A 20,518-nucleotide genomic window follows, 5' to 3' on the forward strand; every position below is an offset into this window, starting at 1 on the left:
AAACAAACTTTTGGTCAATTTTTGAAGGGAAAATTTGGAAAAAGACAATAGGAAAAATTAGTATTCATTAGCTAGGTGTAAATTTTCAAAAAATTGTTAGGTAGATTAAAGGTTATAGTTCATAAATAATAAATTTAGTTTGTAAAAACATGTGAAGTGACCGTAATTGCATATACCAAGACTTGTATGTGTACGTGCACTTGCACCATATGTGCACACGTGAGTATACATATGTGCACATATGTCGATTTAAATGTGAATATTCGAATGTGTATATATATATTAAGAAATTGTCAATTTTTATTTATAAGGACGTTACAATTCAATGAAATACACATTACTATGAAAAGAATTCAGTCATTTAACAATAAATTTATTACCTATGTTAATTGGTAAATAATAACCCATACCCCGTTCCAAAATTCACCTGATGTTACACTCATCTTTTGAATTTTGAATTTTTCTGTTCCCATTTTCTAAATTTTCCCAATTTTGAAAAGTTATTAGCATAGTTTGTTTTTCTCATGAAGTACATTGGTTGAGGTACATAAGGATTGTAAAATTTTCCTTCAAAGAGGTACATTTCATATCTAATAGGATCTGTACTAGTAGAAAACTAAACATTATGAGCACCTAACAAAAAATTTGTAGACCAACATCCTTCCGTGATGACTCCCTCGTGTGTAACTTACTCAACCAAGAAAAGACTTGAGCACAATCCAAACAAGGGCAAGAAAGATACTTCCGTACTTTCGACAATTATTAAACTTTTGTGTATCTTAATTATGTATACCCCGCCCTCGCAGTGAATCAACTATACTTGTAGTTAAACCATACCTACTCTCGTGGTTATGATATTAATTACAAGCTCATTTCTTCAATCAAATTATATGAAACAAGTCACTAAATCCACAAAGGTGCACCTCTACTCTCGTGAGTGTACTACCTAGGTTTATCACTTCTTTGAACTAGTGTTAAATTTCAATTTTCATTGCAAACTTAACACCTTAAGATAATCACAATTAATGGTCAGTTAATCATGATTAGATAAGCAAAAGTGATAAATAATTTGTTCAAAATAATATCACCAAGTAGCCAAGTAAACATCACAAACAAGATATAGCAAGTTCAACCATTACTTTAGGCATAAACTTAACTAAACATGAAGAAAATAAAAGAAAGATCCATACTTGTATTATAACTAAACATAAGATGCAATACAAGAAATAAAGTGATAGGAGAAATGTCACCCATGTCACTTGAACTCCATGCTCTCCATCTTCATCCTCAACTTCATCTAAGTTTAGCTACAAATACAAGAAGGAAACACTACCGTATCTAATGAACTAAGAAAAACTAATGAAAGCTACATTTCTGGTGAGTTTCTCTAGCCTTCCAAAGTTATCTTGAATCTTGCAAGTCCATAGCTATATGTAGATGAATGTGGCCAAGAAATGAGGCTTGAAACATCCCTTTTACAGCTGCTAATTGGTTGTCACACGTTCATCAATAGCTGTGAATTATTGGAGGAGGAAATAAGTTGTACAAGTGGAGAGCAGCCATTTCTGACCAGAATCTGGCCACTTCAACTGCTATTTTCTCTATAATGTAGGCTGAACTGGCTCTTATTCAAAATATGGAAGTTGTAGTCCTCCGAATTAGCTTTCCAATGCTTCAAGAATCATCTAATTTGGAGTTCGGTGGACTGAGATATGATCAAAATACCAGTAACTGGTCAGAGCTCTATTGTCAGCTTTTGACAGCAGACTTTGACTTCTATATTTCTACTTTTTGACTAGGAATACGGCTGAACTGGACTTTGATATCTCCATAACAAATGTAGATCTATCTCTTAGCTTCAAAATCGTTCAGGAATCATCTTAATCCAATGTGTGTAGCTCAAGATATAGCCGAAATACCACAGGTTGCCAAAGCTGACTTTTCTTACATTCTTTTGTTCTTAATTGCATTTCCTCTTTTGTACTTCATATTCTATTTTTATCACTTAAAACCATCATCAATCATCCAATTATCTTCTCAATGCACTCAATTTGTTGATTGAATTGTTAAACCTACACAACATGAAGTTTTTACCATAAAAATCTATAAAAATGCAATTTTCACACTTTAAACCACAAAATACGCATTTTCACTAGAAACTTAGTTAATTAGCTATAAAACTAAATAAAACACACCAAAACTAACTAATAAAACACACTTAAAATACGTAAAATATCTACTTGTCAAATACCCCCACACTTGAACCATTGCTTGTCCTTAAGCAATTAGAAATACAAACCAACAATGATTCCAAATTTTGAACATAAACATATGTGCACCATTCAACTTCATTTCCTCAAAAACAAGGTAAATAACCATTATGTAATCATCCATTAATCCTCGAGTACTCATAATATCAAGTAAAGGAGAGCCAATTATACCGCTATTGTAACAAATTCAAGTCAATTTCTCATCCTTACCCAATTTCACAAGCAAGTAACTCATATAGTCAATAAAATACACCCTAAACCCATGATCATCTTCTTATTTTACTTAAAGAGGGATTTATTGATATAACATAGCTAAATATATACTTAAGTTGTGAAAGTGCCTTTTGACGCGACGATCGACATTTTTAGATAAAGATCGCCGGTTACTCAACACTTCATATACTCAAATTGCCTTGCATACTCTTAATTCAAGTACCATTTGACGCGAAAGTCGACATTTGTAGATGAAGACCCCCGGTTACTAAGCACAAGAATCATTGGAGTAGGACAACTCTTATTCTCTTTTTTTTTTTCTTTTCTTTTTTTTTTATTTTCATTTTGTTTTCTCTTTTTTTTTTAGTAAATATAATAATTAGTCCCTCAAAAGAATAATCATGAGAAGAGTATTGCAATTATTGACCATATTTATCACTTAACTTATAAAATCAAATAAAGAGAAGAAATTTTATCAAATATGCAAAATGTGGGCATAATTTTCTCCACTTTACAAGATATATTTTCCTATAAATGCACAAATTATAATCACATAATAATCATTTTCAAGTAAATTGAGAAAAGAAGTTTCCAAATAACATATATTTACGTCAAAAGTAGAAGGAATTTGAACTACTAAAGGTATAGAACTTGTTACCCATTTGGATAAAATTGAAAAAATTTGAAACTTTTGGGGCATTTTTGCAATTTTACAACCAACAAGTCAATCACATTCAATGTATATGATCTCAATTCTCCCCCCCCCCACACTTAACATGCACATTGTCCTCAATGTGTAAAAAGGAAAATCAAAATAAAGAAAGTAATACTTCTCTATTGATGTGATTGAAGTGCGCAAAGTAAAAAGTTCACGAGCCATTGTCCGGTTATCTCCACAACTTCATTAGTTCCATTAGTGATGTAAACCTAAAAATGGAAAATGAGAAATAAAGGTGATAACAAAGGCATTAACAACCATATAACAGCGATCCGTAACTCCTAAGCCTTTGTGGTGGTGATGTTCCTATAAAAAATACACAATCAACTACTCAAGGTACAAGGGAATACATGAGGAAAAGAAGAAGAAGAGAATCAAGGAACCTACATTTTTCTTTAAAAACATCCTTAAAAACGCGACTGCAGAAAATGCGCCTATGAACTCGTGTTTTGGAGTCGCGTTTTCTGCTTTAATGATGCAGAATAGAATACGCGACTTAAACGAATACGTGACTTTGAGTCGCATATTGAAGTTGCGTTTTCTTTGTTGTTGGTATACGCGACTTCAAGTCGCGTATTTTTGAGCTCGTGTTTTCAATTTCTGCAGTTTTCTACAGAAATGTTGTAACTTTCCAAAAATATAACTTTTACCCCAAATGCTCAAAATGCATTCTCGACCATTTTTTTACCAAAATTATCAATGCGCGCACATGTAACATGATCAAAACATGCATTTTATCCCTTTCTAACGAATCAAAAACAACATTTACTCAAATCGAGGGGTTGAATTCCTTGATCAAACTTCGCCTTTTTCACCTCATTTGGTCACATTTGCTTCTATTTCCCAAACCTACAAAAGAAAAACAACAAAATAACTTAAAAACATAATTGAAATATAAAATCACACCAAAATAACATAATATACTAAAACATTGGGTTGCCTCCCAACAAGCGCTTTTGTTTATAGTCGTTGACTCGACTATTGAATCTCATTTTTCAAGGAGGCTTAGTTAATGAATAATCCACCAATTTAGATCGTGGTGGATCATTAAAAGGTGGCTTAATAGCAAAAGTCACATAATTAAATGATAAGAGAGATGGAAGTGACTTACTTATCTCAAGTGTTTCATAGATATTATCTTAAATGTGTATCACTTGAGAACTCACCAAAGGAACGTCCGCATGGCTTTCTTGGGCTATAATACCTTTAAAACCTATACTCTCAATATATACACTCCTCACAAGGGGTGTATTGAGTCATTAAATCTCACCTCTTGAGATTCAAAGTTAGTTTCAAAGGTACTATCATGTGAAATGGACTCTTTTTTATTGAAACTCATATTAGATGCATCATTTTCACCAAAATATAATCCATTTTCACATACAACACTCCCACCATTCATGATAGGATCATTTTGCATATCATTAGAAGAAATAACTTCACAAAATGCATGCAATTGCTCTTGTATACTACCAAAGTGAGAAGTTAATTCATCTATCCTTTCCTCGATCCTAGCAAAATGGTCGGAAGTCGCATTAGCTAGTTTTTCTAAAGCTAACTCCTAAGATGGCCTAGAATCATTAGCTAATGGTTCACTTTCTAATTTCTAAGGTAAAGGTGCATTAGCTAACCTTTCTATTGCCATTTCCCAAGATGATTTATATTCAAATTGGACATATTCGAGTTGGTAATCATAAAAACATGGAGAATTGCTATATGCACATTGATTATCCCAACATAAGCATAAGAACTGCTCAAATTAGCACCATATTGATCAAAATAAGGATTGTAATGCCCTAATTCATCATAATAATCCATATTTTATGCTTGTGTGACGACCCCACCTTCCCCTAAGGCGAACCGGAGGGTTCGGCGGGCCGCCTGCCCGGCTCTCGCCGGGACTCAGTCATTCACTAAAGTCCTCAAATGAATTACAAGAATAAACCTCAAATATACATCACATGGTCCACAAATATACATCCAAGTCTCCAATAATTACATGTCACAAATGCAGCGGAAACTAATTCCCAATTATACATCAAATGATTCCAAATCCAAAACTGTACAAGATATAGGTCATCCATTCACGTGAATAAGCACAACAAGTCCTGCCTTCGCCTTGAGCCCTGTGGAGGGGAATAAAATATTTTTGGGGTGAGCTAGAAGCTCAGCGAGTAACCAGAAAATCAGTAATCAAATCGATTTAACAATATTTCTTTTCAATGATGTCATAAATCAATGATGTCATAGATCAAATGATAAGTCCAGAAACGATTACAGCATTTACAAAACATTAAATATGGAGTATCAATAATTCAAGAAACATGTACAATGGAAAGCGAGAGTAACATTCATGAAAGGATACGTTAATTTTTTTATAAATAATCCCTCGTTCATCTTTTTATTCGTTCATCTTTTTTTTTCCGGACGTTGGCCGGTCTCCACCCATCCGGACGTAGCCGGACTCCACCCATCCGGACGTAGTCGGACTACAAGGTAATATTCGAGTATACCAAATTCACCCAGGGTCACCATATCGCCCGACCGAGTCCGCTTCTGGCTCGAGTCGATCGGTAACGAAGGGCAGGGCCCAATTCAGCCAAACGACTTACATTCATGCGCAACTAGCATTTAATCATTAATCATTAAAAATTTCATATTTATTTAGGTCGAGTGCGATAAAGTACACACTCGCCTAGAAAACTCGTTTTAGCAATCATTGAAAGCACTTAACATATTATCAATCAATAATAACAAGCCAATAAATCAAGTGATATAGCAAACAAGGAACACTCATATGCAAGCACGCATGATATGCAAGAAAACAGTTCAAAAGTAACATTGGAAATAGTTTAAAGGTAAATAATGCAAAAACAAAACGGTTCATAAATAACTTTAGAAATAGTTTGAGGTCACTCACCTCCATGGCTCAAAAACCATCCATCATATATCATTGCCTTGCTCAAATCCAAGTCTTAGATCACAAACTCAAAGCAATCAAACCCTTTAAAACTTCGGACAGCACTTCCCCTAAATTTGCTTACTTTCCCAACCATCATGGCTTCATTATATCTTCAGCCAGTTCCAAAGGTACACACACAACAACAAGTTCATCCAATAGCCATTCAGCAAGCTCCAAGTAATACGAGTACAATTCAAGCTAGGGAAAAGTTCGGAAATGAAAGTTAAGCTCAAAACCAGAAAAAACAGTTTTGACGTCATTTTGCGGTAATGGTACCAAAGGCGCTTGGATTGTCGGATGAAGTTGCAAGACCCACCGTTTCGAAGGTAAGAGATAGGGGTACAATATTGCAGAAGGTCACTCAACCCAGTTTCGAGTGTAACTAGGTCAAAAATGCAAGATACTACATCGGAATCACAAAAACAGATTCACCAAAACGTATTCTAGCGGAAACATCATAACTCAGGCTCTCCAAGTCCAAATCCAGAAATTCCAAAACCAGATGAAAGCTAAGAAACGGGGCTAAATTTCATCACAAGGCCTCAACATCCAATTAGGAAGCAATTCCAGCCAAAACAACCAATTACAGTCGCAAATCCCAATTTCGGGTAAACCAGAACAGCAATAGTAATTTCGACTTTTCTCACTCTACGCTACTCCGATTGACCTGAAATTTTGTAGGCACCTCTAAAATGTCATTCCCTACAACTTTCATGTTTTAAGAAAAGGCCAATTCGGTCTCTATCTAGGACCTAAAAATTCGGACAGAATGTTCATCACAAAACCCTCACTTTTCAATTTTTGGTCCAAAACAGAAATTGGTTGCAATTAATCACTTTTTCCACCTCCTAAAGTCATTAAACATCATTTACAATCATCATACATGACCCCATAATCATATCCATATGAAAACAGAAAAATCCCCAATAATTATAAAACTTCACCAATTCAACCAAAATCAAGATATAATCCATAATATTGCATCTCATACCACCACCCATCATGATTTAAGCATCAATTAAGGGAGGAAAGGGATCCTTCACCACTCACCTTGGTAACCAAAGAGATGGAGCAACCTTGCACTTAAATCTTCCAAACAACTCCACAAAACACCTCAAGACCACTTAGCAAAGAGATTTTATGGAATGATTTGGAGTTTTATTGGTTAGATTTGAAGATTGAGCAAGAAATAGAAGGAAGAAATTGAGAGCTTTTCTTTCTTTTCCTTTGAGAGAGAGCTGGCTATGAAGCTTTAGAAATAAGGATGATTTTTGGCAATTTTTTGATTTATTTGGTAAAGTAGTGAATAGTGTAGTCAAAATCCAAGACTTAGTCTTATGGTGACACTTGTCACCTTTTGGTTCAAAACTTATCTTTTTGTCTCTCCAATACAAATATCTTAACACTTTGTAAAATAATATCACTTAATACAAAATTCCAACAAGTTGTCAAAAATATATCGCATTTACCGCACCAGCGGGTCCCACGTTCATAATACGCTTTTAATTTCTCAAAAACTAACCGATACTAGAAAAGTCATTTTAAAACTATCTTTGCTCATAAACTTTATTTGGGGAATTTTTCTAATAAAGAAAATGTAGAAAAGGCGGGCGATTAAATAAAATAAGCCCTAGAAAATTAGAAAATATCCGGGTTCTCACACTCATTCTTTTCGGGGCGTCACAAACTCCCCTCCTTAAAAGAATGTTGTCCTCGACATTCCATCTTGCACTAATCAAGTCGAGATATCCCGTAAGAATCACTAATATTGCAAACCAAACCCACAGTCCGGCATCCTAAACTTCAAGTCTAGGATACACTACAGAGATTTGAAACCTAAGCTCTGATACCAACTGTGACGACCCCACCTCCCCCTAAGGCGAACCAGAAGGTTCGGCGGGCCGCCTGCCCGGCTCTCGCCGGGACTCAGTCATTCACTAAAGTACTCAAATGAATTACAAGAATAAATCTCAAATATACATCACATGGTCCACAAATATACATCCAAGTCTCCAATAATTACATGTCACAAATGCAGCGGAAACTAATTCCCAACTATACATCAAATGATTCCAAATCCAAAACGGTACAAGATATAGGTCATCCATTCACGTGAATAAGCACAACAAGTCCTGCCTTCGCCTTGAGCCCTGTGGAGGGGAATAAAATATTTTTGGGGTGAGCTAAAAGCTCAGCGAGTAACCAGAAAATCAGTAATCAAATCGGTTTAACAATATTTCTTTTCAATGATGTCATAAATCAATGATGTCATAGATCAAATGATAAGTCCAGAAACGATTACAGCATTTACAAAACATTAAATATGGAGTATCAATAATTCAAGAAACATGTATAATGGAAAGCGAGAGTAACATTCATGAAAGGATACGTTAATTTTTTTATAAATAATCCCTCGTTCATCTTTTTATTCGTTCATCTTTTTTTTTTCCGGACGTTGGCCGGTCTCCACCCATCCGGACGTAGCCGGACTCCACCCATCCGGACGTAGCCGGACTACAAGGTAATACTCGAGTATACCAAATTCACCCAGGGTCACCATATCGCCCGACCGAATCCGCTTCTGGCTCGAGTCGATCGGTAATGAAGGGCAGGGCCCAATTCAGCCAAACGACTTACATTCATGCGCAACTAGCATTTAATCATTAATCATTAAAAATTTCATATTTATTTAGGTCGAGTGCGATAAAGTACACACTCGCCTAGAAAACTCGTTTTAGCAATCATTGAAAGCACTTAACATATTATCAATCAATAATAACAAGCCAATAAATCAAGTGATATAGCAAACAAGGAACACTCATATGCAAGCACGCATGATATGCAAGAAAACAGTTCAAAAGTAACATTGGAAATAGTTTAAAGGTAAATAATGCAAAAACAAAACGGTTCATAAATAACTTTAGAAATAGTTTGAGGTCACTCACCTCCATGGCTCAAAAACCATCCATCATATATCATTGTCTTGCTCAAATCCAAGTCTTAGATCACAAACTCAAAGCAATCAAACCCTTTAAAACTTCGGACAGCACTTCCCCTAATTTTGCTTACTTTCCCAACCATCATGGCTTCATTATATCTTCAGCCAGTTCCAAAGGTACACACACAACAACAAGTTCATCCAATAGCCATTCAGCAAGCTCCAAGTAATACGAGTACAATTCAAGCTAGGGAAAAGTTCGGAAATGAAAGTTAAGCTCAAAACCAGAAAAAACAGTTTTGACGTCATTTTGCGGTAATGGTACCAAAGGCGCTTGGATTGTCGGATGAAGTTGCAAGACCCACCGTTTCGAAGGTAAGAGATAGGGGTACAATATTGCAGAAGGTCACTCAACCCAGTTTCGAGTGTAACTAGGTCAAAAATACAAGATACTACATCGGAATCACAAAAACAGATTCACCAAAACGTATTCTAGCGGAAACATCATAACTCAGGCTCTCCAAGTCCAAATCCAGAAATTCCAAAACCAGATGAAAGCTAAGAAACAGGGTTAAATTTCATCACAAGGCCTCAACATCCAATTCGGAAGCAATTCCAGCCAAAACAACCAATTACAGTCGCAAATCCCAATTTCGGGTAAACCAAAACAGCAATAGTAATTTCGACTTTTCTCACTCTACGCTACTCCGATTGATCTGAAATTTTGTAGGCACCTCTAAAATGTCATTCCCTACAACTTTCATGTTTTAAGCAAAGGCCAATTCGGCCTCTATCTAGGACCTAAAAATTCGGACAGAATGTTCATCAAAAAACCCTCACTTTTCAATTTTTGGTCCAAAACAGAAATTGGTTGCAATTAATCACTTTTTCCACCTCCTAAAGTCATTAAACATCATTTACAATCATCATACATGACCCAATAATCATATCCATATGAAAACAGAAAAATCCCCAATAATTATAAAACTTCACCAATTCAACCAAAATCAAGATATAATCCATAATATTGCATCTCATACCACCACCAATCATGATTTAAGCATCAATTAAGGGATGAAAGAGATCCTTCACCACTCACCTTGGTAACCAAAGAGATGGAGCAACCTTGCACTTAAATCTTCCAAACAACTCCACAAAACACCTCAAGACCACTTAGCAAAGAGATTTTATGGAATGATTTGGAGTTTTATTGGTTGGATTTGAAGATTGAGCAAGAAATAGAAGGAAGAAATTGAGAGCTTTTCTTTCTTTTCCTTTGAGAGAGAGCTGGCTATGAAGCTTTAGAAATAAGGATGATTTTTGGCAATTTTTTGATTTATTTGGTAAAGTAGTGAATAGTGTAGTCAAAGTCCAAGACTTAATCTTATGGTGACACTTGTCACCTTTTGGTTCAAAACTTATTTTTTTGTCTCTCCAATACAAATATCTTAACACTTTGTAAAATAATATCACTTAATACAAAATTCCAACAAGTTGTCAAAAAAATATCGCATTTACCGCATCAGCGGGTCCCACGTTCATAATACGCTTTTAATTTCTCAAAAACTAACCGATACTAGAAAAGTCATTTTAAAACTATCTTTGCTCATAAACTTTATTTGGGAAATTTTTCTAATAAAGAAAATGTAGAAAAGGCGGGCGATTAAATAAAATAAGCCCTAGAAAATTAGAAAAATATCCGGGTTCTCACACTCATTCTTTTCGGGGCGTCACAGATTGTCTACGTGTATAGGTAGCATGATAATCTCCACACAAGTTACAAATCATATGATTCGAATTAAAAGTATTAACATTCCTCGTTTGCTCAATTTCATGCATAATAGTGTCCATTTGAATTTGTAATGTTATAACATCAAGTTTAGCCCTTAAGCACTTTAAACCATCTTCAAATGACATACCTTCGGTAATTTTTTGGTTACCTTGATTCAAGGAGCTTTGCACATAGTAACCATCCATTGTCGATCTTTCTTCTCTCATGCATGGTCTCCTCATGTTTTCTACTCTCCTTGAGCCCTAAACATGCTTTCAAAATAACTTAAAAAAAAGTTTAGTCAAAGAGAATAGATGACTCTAAACAAATAAAAAAAAGCATACACAAAAACTCAAAAAGACACTAAAAAAAAAATTAAGACACTAGACACTACAGATACAAGAAAAACAAGTAAAAAATGTTTAAATTAATAAAGTTGCTCTTAACACCAATATTGACAAATCTTCCTCGGCAATGGTGCCAAAAACTTGACGTGCGCGGGGTATACATATCAATTTAGTTCATCCACATTCAAGTTTTACATTTATAAACTCCTAAATACCCCACACTCGATTTATTGCAAGTATACAAATCGTGAGCGAGTATAGGGTATTAAGGGTCGATTCCACAGAGAAGATTGCAACTACCGGTGATTTTTGAACTCCTTTATTATTTAGACTATAAACATGAAGTAAAAGTAATAAAATTAACACTAGAAAACTCCTTGAGGTATGGAATTCCTTACTACTCTTGCAAATAAAGTTACCGGTTAAGTCAATGCTATTACCTTGGCTAGTTATGGCGTAATTTCCTCATGTATGTGAAACCTACTCTCGTAGTAAATCAACTATACTTGTAGCTAAACCATACCTACTCGCATGGTTATGATATTAATTACAAGCTCATTTCTTCTATGAAATTACATGAAACAAGTCACTAAAGCCACAAAGGTGCACCTCTACTCTCGTGAGTGTACTACCTAGGTTTATAACTTCTTTGAACTAGTGTTAAATTCTAATTTTCATTGCAAACTTAACACCTTAAGATAATCACAATTAATGGCCAGTTAATCATGATTAGATAAGCAAAAGTGATAAATAATTTGGTCAAAATAATATCACCAAGTAGCCAAGTAAACATCACAAACAGGATATGGCAAGTTCAACCATAACTCTAGGCATAAACTTAACTAAACATGAAGAAAATAAAAGAAAGATCCATACTTGTATTATAACTAAACATAAGATGCAATACAAGAAATAAAGTGATAGGAGAAATGTCACCCATGTCACTTGAACTCCATGCTCTCCATCTTCATCCTCAACTTCATCTAAGTTTAGCTACAAATACAAGAAGAAAACACTACCCTAACTAATGAACTATGAAAAACTAGTGAAAGCTACATTTCTGGTGAGTTTCTCTAGCCTTCCAAAGTTATCTTGAATCTTGCAAGTCCATAGCTATATATAGATGAATGTAGTCAAGAAATGAGACTTGAAACATCCCTTTTACAGCTGCTAATTGGTTGTCACACGTTCATCAATAACTGTGAATTATTGGAGGAGGAAACAAGTTGTACAAGTGGAGAGCAGCCATTTCTCACCAGAATTTGGCCACTTCAACTACTATTTTCTCTATAATGTAGGCCGAAATGGCTCTTCTTCAAAACATGGAAGCTGTAGTCCTCTGAATTAGATTTCCAATGCTTCAAGAATCATCGGATTTGGAGCTCGGTGGACTGAGATATGATCAAAATACCAGTAACTGGTCAGAGCTCTATTGTCAGCTTTCGACTGCAGACTTTGACTTCTGTATTTCAACTTTTTGACTAGGAATACGGCTGAACTGGACTTTGATGTCTTCATACCAAATGTAGATCTATCTCTTAGCTTCAAAATGGTTTAGGAATCATCTTAATCCAATGTGTGAACTCAAGATATAGCCGAAATACCACAAGTTACCAAAGCTGACTTTTCTTGCATTCTTTTGTTCTTAATTGCATTTCCTCTTTTGTACTTCATATTCTATTTTTATCACTTAAAACCATCATCAATCATCCGATTATCTTCTCAATGCACTCAATTTGTTGATTGAATTGTTAAACCTACAAAACATGAAGTTTTTATCATAAAAATCCATAAAAATGCAATTTTCACACTTTAAACCACAAAATACGCATTTTCACTAGAAACTTAGTTAATTAGCTATAAAACTAAATAAAACACACCAAAACTAACTAATAAAACACACTTAAAATACGTAAAATATCTACTTGTCAATATCTAATAGGATCTGTACTAGTAGAAAACTAAACATTATGAGCACCTAACAAAAAATTTGCAAACCAACATCTTTCCGTGATGACTCCCTCGTGTGTAACTCACTCAACCAAGAAAAGACTTGAGCACAATCCAAACAAGTACAAGAAAGATCCTTCCTTACTTTCGACAATTATTAAACTTTTGTGTATCTTCATTATGATAATTTTCATCGTAGAACAGCGTCGTTGCTGGTATATATGAAGGGATCATTTCAGAAACCTCTCTTGAGGTTTCTGACAATTTCACTGTCCTCCTTTGAAATTTTGGAAATATCACTTACCTCTCCTATATGCCATTTTGTGCCCAATGCTTATCTCATGGATGGTCAAATGACTTTATTATCCTTACAATTTGGGAAATATTATGTATTTATATGGAGAGAAACAATTGAGTCCCTTGTACTAAATTAATCATGATTTGGAATATAAAAAAATTTGAAATCTTGAATGTTGAATTTTATAATGATAATTGTTAACATTTTAAAATTTATTTTCTATATTTTAGTAGTTCTTGTAATTTCTTCCCCCAAAAAAGATTAAAATTCTGTTGAGATATCATTATTTCATAAATTTTTTATAAGAATAAGTAGATGAATATGAAAATACACAAAAAGAGGGTAAAATATTAAAAATATGTTTCCAATTAGATTTTATTAAGTTGTGGTTAAGATGTAACTACACGTAATCTATTCTTTCCTTTCTTTTTCAAAATATTTGGCGTTTCTTTTCTTTTCTTTGTATACGTAATCCCAACAAGATGGTTAGAAGTAATTTTCTCTATTTTGATTTATTTGCTTTTCCATTAAAATCATATCCTTTTTATTAATCCAAACATTACTTCAAAGTTTTTTTTATTAAAAATGATGAAAGTTTCTTATTAATCATATGAAATAATGGACCCCGTAAGTCAAAGAAATAATTAAAAAATCATAACATATTTTTAGCATATTCTATATATTTTAATCATTAGCAATCCATTGAGATGTTTTTTCTTGAAGAGGCCATATTTTGCCTTGTTTAATTCTTGTTCAAAATATTTCAAATTCTAATACTAAGAGTTTAAGAATTTTACGTGTAAATCTTGATTCCAAATTAACAAGTTTTCCTCTCCAATACTTTGATTTTGCTATTTTATGTAGTTCTATGCAAAACAGTCATTGTTACTAAATTCTATTGTTCTCATGCTAGAGTTTAGTCTTTATTTGCTATTTTTAACTAATATTCCCTCTTGATTCTAAGTCAACCAACTGGTAATAAGTTAAAGAGTACTTTGGGTATGAAATATTCTTCTCACTCTTAAAATCATTTTTTTATTGTTGATTTTTTTTAATGAATTGGGCTAATTTGTTACCAGAATATTAGTTTTAAGGGAGGTCAATAATACTTTTAAAACCTTAGGGGAGTGCAGTGAAACTGTCAAAAATCCCAAGGAGGTTTCTAAAATTATCACATATATAATTATCTCTACTTAGTAATTATCTTAGTCTATTCTGCTTTGAATTCTCGTCTGTTTATTCCATGACCAAACGTATTAGCAAACTGAAATTCTTGCAATTTTGCTTGTATGATTACATATATGGATTGCGTAGCCTATTAATAAACTGGAATTTTTGCAATTTTGCCAGCACAATGGTTTAACTAAATACAATAAATAAGTTTCCCATTATGGTTTTATTATTGGAAAGCCATACTCTGTTTAATGCTTTTCTAATTTTCAGAAACAATCAGCCACTAGCTTTCTGGAAAATGAAAATCATGAAAGATCATTTAGTTCTTGATGAGAAACAATCATTTTGCTTCACATTTTATACTTTTACTGGAACTCTCTATCGTGGCAAAACATGAGAAAAGACAAGGAAAATGAGAGACCGAATTGCTAGTATGTTTCAAGCACGCAAAACTTGTAGGACCAATTGACGAACTAGACAATTTTTAGTTACACAACGAAAAAATCTTGCAACATTTGATGTTTTTGCATTCAATCGTGGGGAAAAAAATGAAAGAAAGCAAAAACATCAAAATTGACAAGTTGATCATCTTCAATGTCTTTAATGTGTGTGATCTCATTAATTTCAAAGACTATTCAACTAAAAAATTTTCCCTCAGAATAAGATAATCACTAAATGTGGGGATGATGTAGAGTCAAAAAGAGAAAAAGAAAGAAAGAAGATCAGTTAAAAAAGATAATAAAAAAGTGGCATTGGTAATAATAAGTTTAGTTAATTCTTCAAAAGCAATAAATGACCCTTTAAATGTGAAAGAAAAGAAAATGAAAATCAGGAATTGCTGCTTGGAACTTTTATTTCTTGTTTTTTTTTATTTCGGAGAAGTTTTGTGCCCATGATGATGAATGAGTAAAATGACCATAAAGAATACCAATCGTGTTGGAGGATCATTTTGGTGTCGAATCTGACAATTAACTCTCATGCAGGAAAATTTTGAACATCTATGCTCACGCTTACTTGTTATTATTTTTTAACTTTTATCCCTTATATTTTCAGCTATTCCAACCTAGCACCTCAAAATTTTATTAACACATCAAAAATTTCTTCCTCACCCCTGTAGCTTTTATCGGTAATGGAAATGCATAAAAATAAAGTCACTTACTCATTCTATTTTTTTTCTTTTTAATAGAATTAAAAGGTATGATGCTTATTTTTGACACTGAGAAGGGAGAGTATTATGATGTGTAGCCATGTATCATATTTATGCTTCCATTAATTAAAAATATGTGAGACTATACTAGTTCTAGGTTAAATAGTAGCTTTAGGGTGTAAACTATTAGTACTTATAAGAGAGGTAAAAAAATTACATGCTAAATTGCTGTATGGTAGAAATTCATTAATCACTTTCACTATCATTATCATAAACTAGTTAATAGTAATGGATTTTTTTTGAAACTTATAAAGTGTTTGGTAACTAAAATTTTTAGGTATAGGTTTTACATTTTCTTTTTAATTAAAAAACATAAGTTACATGAGTGAGTAAACATTAACTCTCTACTAAAAAATACTTAATCACAAAACCCATAGTTTAGGCCTATCATTACCCATTAACTCATTCCCAAATGATAAGTGTCATTATGATTAAATTTGAAACCGATTCCTTAGTATGAAACTATTTATCAAATGCCTCCGAAGTTTCACTACTCAGCATGTGTATTATGAAAAATTTGCTCTCTTCCGAGGAATTGCAAGACTTAGTTGCAACAAATTGAACCGTGTTGATTATCTGAAAACTTTATACACTTTCACAATAATCAGTAATTAGCTTCCAAAACTTAGGAGTAATATTTGCACCAATCCTAGCAGAAAATAGACAATATTACAAGTCTGTACAAGTCTCCGTTGGAGAAACTTTACTGTAAACAGTAATTGAATTAGCGATTTGTTCTGTAAAGGTTATGAAGCTGAATATGGTGAATAAGTAGTCAACACAACAATTACCTGGAAATAATGATTCACTCTGTAAAGATAAATGTAGGATGTTGTTTGGAAGACTACCTTGTCTCACTCTTGTAATTAGTGAGATGTAGGTCAAAGATAGTATGAGAAAATAGAACATTCTTTTCTTGCTATTGTTGATGCTAATTTCCTTATGAATTAATTTATTCGTGTCTGGAGACGATAATTCCTGGAATCGTCTTTTATTTGCTTATTAGCCAGGAATTCACAAGCCTTAGAAACTTTTATTTGCTTTATATAGTTCTCGTAAAATGAGAGTGCAGTTTTGTTATTAGACAGCATAAAATGAATTCTTGAATGCATTAATCTTCATTCTTCATCAATAATTCTTGAAAGAAAACGATTCTAGTACAAAACAAGTTGTAACTTGTATGAGTATTAGATGATGACTCTACCAAAAAGGAAAGAAACTATTATTTGTTCTGTTAAATGCATTTCTTGATAATTTTTTTGTTAAATAAATGTAGTAGTTTTATTAATTAGAACCGAAAATTACAATAGTGATCGGATCTTACCCCAACATAAACCTTACACCATCCTTAACTTCCTAACTGAAGGCAATCCTAGCCTATCTAGCCGAATTTCACCACAAGCCAACTGTGGAATCAAGCGTATATGATCATAAACCCTAATCTGCTGCTCAGGGTGAGCAACTCCCACATTAGATAAAATATCAGCAACTTTGTTCGCCTTCCTGTTGCAATGAACTATTCGAGGGGACTCATCTAGCAACTGCCAAATCTGCCACACCTCCCTCCGAATATGCCAAGGACACTGAAATTGCTTCTGCAGAATCCCCACCAAGACCAAGGAATCTAACTGGACGCCCACATTATCAAACCCCCTCTAAGCACATTCGCGAAGCCCAAGCAAAAGGGCCATAGTCTCCGCATGTAAATTGGAGGTATTTCCCCAGAAAAGCTGAAAAAGCAAATAGAGGACTGCCTGACGAATCACGCAAGACTCCATTACCACCGCCCAGACCTGGGTTGCCCTTTGAGCAACCGTCTGTATTCAGCGTTAGCATCCCGACCTCCGGCACTGTCCAACGTATCAATTGGAATCCAAACGTGCGCGCTAGCTGAGAGGACCAATCAGATAACTGCTGAAACGTATGGACCCCAACCTTGCCCTTAAACTGAATCTCCACCAGCATCTTAACTTCACTGAATATGGCTTGAACAATAGCTGCCGACTGCATTGGTTTGCCTTAAAAAATGGCTTTATTCCTAGCCTTCCAGATGTGCCAGCAAATGAGACTAGGGAGAGTTGTGAACAAAAAACGCCTCCTCACCGATTTCTACTCAACAAACCACCACGCACCTGTTCAAGTGTACAGTAAGGACCCTGTACCAGACACTCCACACACACCCCCCCCCAAAATATCCCTAGATCTCCATGGCAACCTACCCCAACGCAAACACATGTTCAATAGATTCGCACGATGGGCTCCAACAACAAGACACTTCGACAGCATTTGAAAACCAAGCTGACATAGCGCATCCGCCACTGGCAACCTTCCCATCAATAGTCATAACATGAAGAAGGACACCTTCAACGGTATCCGATGGTGCCAGACGCGTGATAGAACAGCAGAAGTGTTGCGGGCTTGACGAACCTCACCAAAAGCCAACGCTAGCATGAATTTCCCAGAATTTGTCGGCATCCACACAAACTCATCTGCACGACCACCTTCAGGTATCGGTTGCTGTAAGATTGAGGGGATGATCTCCAGTGGTAAGGCCCGAGATAGCAATTGGATATCCCATTTTCCATTTGCGACAAAGTCCCCAAAAGTGAGGTCTGGGATGACTGTCGATCTGAGAAATAAAGCACCACTGCCTACCCAATTGTCGTACCAGAAGTGACAGGAGCCCCCGTGAACTTGCCATAACATTGACAGTTCTACCTGCCGACTAACATTCCACATTCGTCTCCAAATAGCCAAAGCAGATATATTGAATGGCACTTGACAAGGATGCTTTTTCCTACAGTATTTAGCTTGCATATAAGTCGCCCAAAGCTAAGCTCCCGTCTGAAACCTCCACCATAACTTGCACGAGAAAGCTTTGTAGACATCCCGAAGTCTTCGAATCCTGCCCCACCCTCTTCCACCGGATAGCACAGCTGAGACCATCGTATCCAATGGAACTTTGATTTCTCAGCCATTGATCCCCATAGAAAATTTGCACAAACCTTTTCTATCATCGTGAATACCGAGCTAGGCACCACAATAACCGAAAGCAAGTCGACGGGAATAGACGCAAGGACATGTTTGATAAGGATCAATTTCCCGCTTGGAGAGAGAAGGCTTGACTTCCACGACAACGCCTTTCCCAAGATAGCTTGGCTTATTGCCCCAAAATATGACGATCTACATCGGCCTAAGTACAGGGGGAATCCCAAGTAGCGAATTGGGAAAGACTGCCTGGGCAAACTGCGTGATCTGCTCAATCATCCTTCGTCAAGACAGAGGCAGTGACTGATGAACCAAATACCCACTCTTTTGAGCGTTAACCAACTGCCTCGAGGATTGATGATACAACTCCAACACCCGCATAATGCGCTTCAGTGAATTAGACGAGCCATTCGCAAAGATGATTACATCATCAGCAAAAGCCAAATGAGTGATAGGAGGACACTCGTGTGGAACTCGAAACCCCACGAAACCGGATTGTAGTGCAAGGTTATTCAAATCCAGTGATAGCACCTCAGCCCCTATGACAAATAATGCCGGGGACAAAGGATCCCCCTGCCGATTTAAAAAAACCATGCGAGGCACCATTGACAATGACTAAAAATCACACATTAGAAAGCAAGCGCCAAACCCTGTCTATGAATTGCTCTCCAAATCCAAACCTCCGTAACACACTAACAATATGAAGCCAGGACACCTTATCGCAAGCCTTAGACATGTCTAATTTTAGCGCGACATTACCCTCTCTCGAAGGCTTGCCAATACCCGACAGCACTTCTTGGGCCAATAGATAGTTTTCCGTGATATTCCGACCCTTAACAAAATCTGTTTGCTAGGGAGAGATAATCTTTGGCAAAATAGATGACAACTTGTCGGCCAAAATTCTGGATAGCAGCTTATTAAAAAAATTGCAAAGACTAATCGGCCTAAACATCGAGAAATCCTGGGGATTTGGCACTTTAGGGATAAGCACAATGGAAGTGGAGGTAATAAATTTAGGCAACTCCACCCCATAGAAAAAACTCAGCATAGCATTATAGACATCTTGAGCAATGACATCCCAAGAGAATGTGAAGAACTTACCCATGAATCCATCCAGTCCCGCAGCACTCTCCCCGTCCATTGCAAAAACCACTCGTCGAACCTCCTCCATGGATGAGACTTCCTCCAAGGTCTTATTCTCCTCCTCCATTATCAAAGAGGGAATCAAGTGCAGCATATCTGGTGCAAGGCCAGTAGGTTAAGAAAATAGGTCCGAAAAGAACGCAATCGCCTCGTTTGCTATGTCCTCATCCTTCTCCACCCAAGAACCCTACGAATCTTTAATTCGATGGATGGTGCTCTGAACCCTTTTTTTCTTCACCACCACATGAAAAATCTTCAAATTCCGATCCACACTATGGAGCCACCTCATTCAGGCCTTTTGACTCTAAAATTGCTCCTCAATGAGCAGCGCCTAGCTTAGGTCCGCCTGAGGCTTATGAAGTCCATCTTGCACCACCTCAGAGGCGTTGCCCTCCATCTCTATTTCAGCCCTTTGAACAGCAGCCTCTGCCACCCGAACCGTATCAAAGATAGCCAAAAGTGTGCTTGTTCCACTCTTGGATAGCCCTTCTTGTCACCATTAGTTTTAAGCACAAGACACGCAATGGGGCTTCATTCATT

At 35.6% G+C, this 20,518-nt stretch overlaps 1 protein-coding gene across 1 annotated transcript; it reads right to left on the reverse strand.

The window, feature by feature from the left end:
• Positions 1-18,187: 18,187 nt before the first annotated feature.
• On the reverse strand, positions 18,188-20,045 carry LOC140004825 (uncharacterized). The gene is made up of 4 exons (XM_072044975.1): positions 19,827-20,045; positions 19,159-19,408; positions 18,566-19,040; positions 18,188-18,476 (listed from the first exon to the last, which is right to left on the reverse strand). Exons 1-4 carry the CDS (start codon positions 20,043-20,045, stop codon positions 18,188-18,190), a joined length of 1,233 nt encoding a protein of 410 aa, XP_071901076.1.
• Between the last annotated feature and the right edge of the window lie 473 nt (positions 20,046-20,518).

This window comes from Coffea arabica, chromosome 4c (assembly GCF_036785885.1).
Source record: "Coffea arabica cultivar ET-39 chromosome 4c, Coffea Arabica ET-39 HiFi, whole genome shotgun sequence".
Lineage (NCBI taxonomy): Eukaryota > Viridiplantae > Streptophyta > Magnoliopsida > Gentianales > Rubiaceae > Coffea > Coffea arabica.

What these genes read in the sequence shown, in the direction of transcription:
- LOC140004825 (XM_072044975.1), bottom strand. Translation starts at nt 20,045, where the DNA reads ATGGAGGAGGAGAATAAGACCTTGGAGGAAGTCTCATCCATGGAGGAG. An exon ending in TTATTACCTCCACTTCCATT is followed by an intron (nt 19,409 to 19,826) that starts GTGCTTATCCCT and finishes TTAAATCGGCAG; the next exon opens with GGGGATCCTTTGTCCCCGGC. An exon ending in GTTGGTTAACGCTCAAAAGA is followed by an intron (nt 19,041 to 19,158) that starts GTGGGTATTTGG and finishes CCCTGTACTTAG; the next exon opens with GCCGATGTAGATCGTCATAT.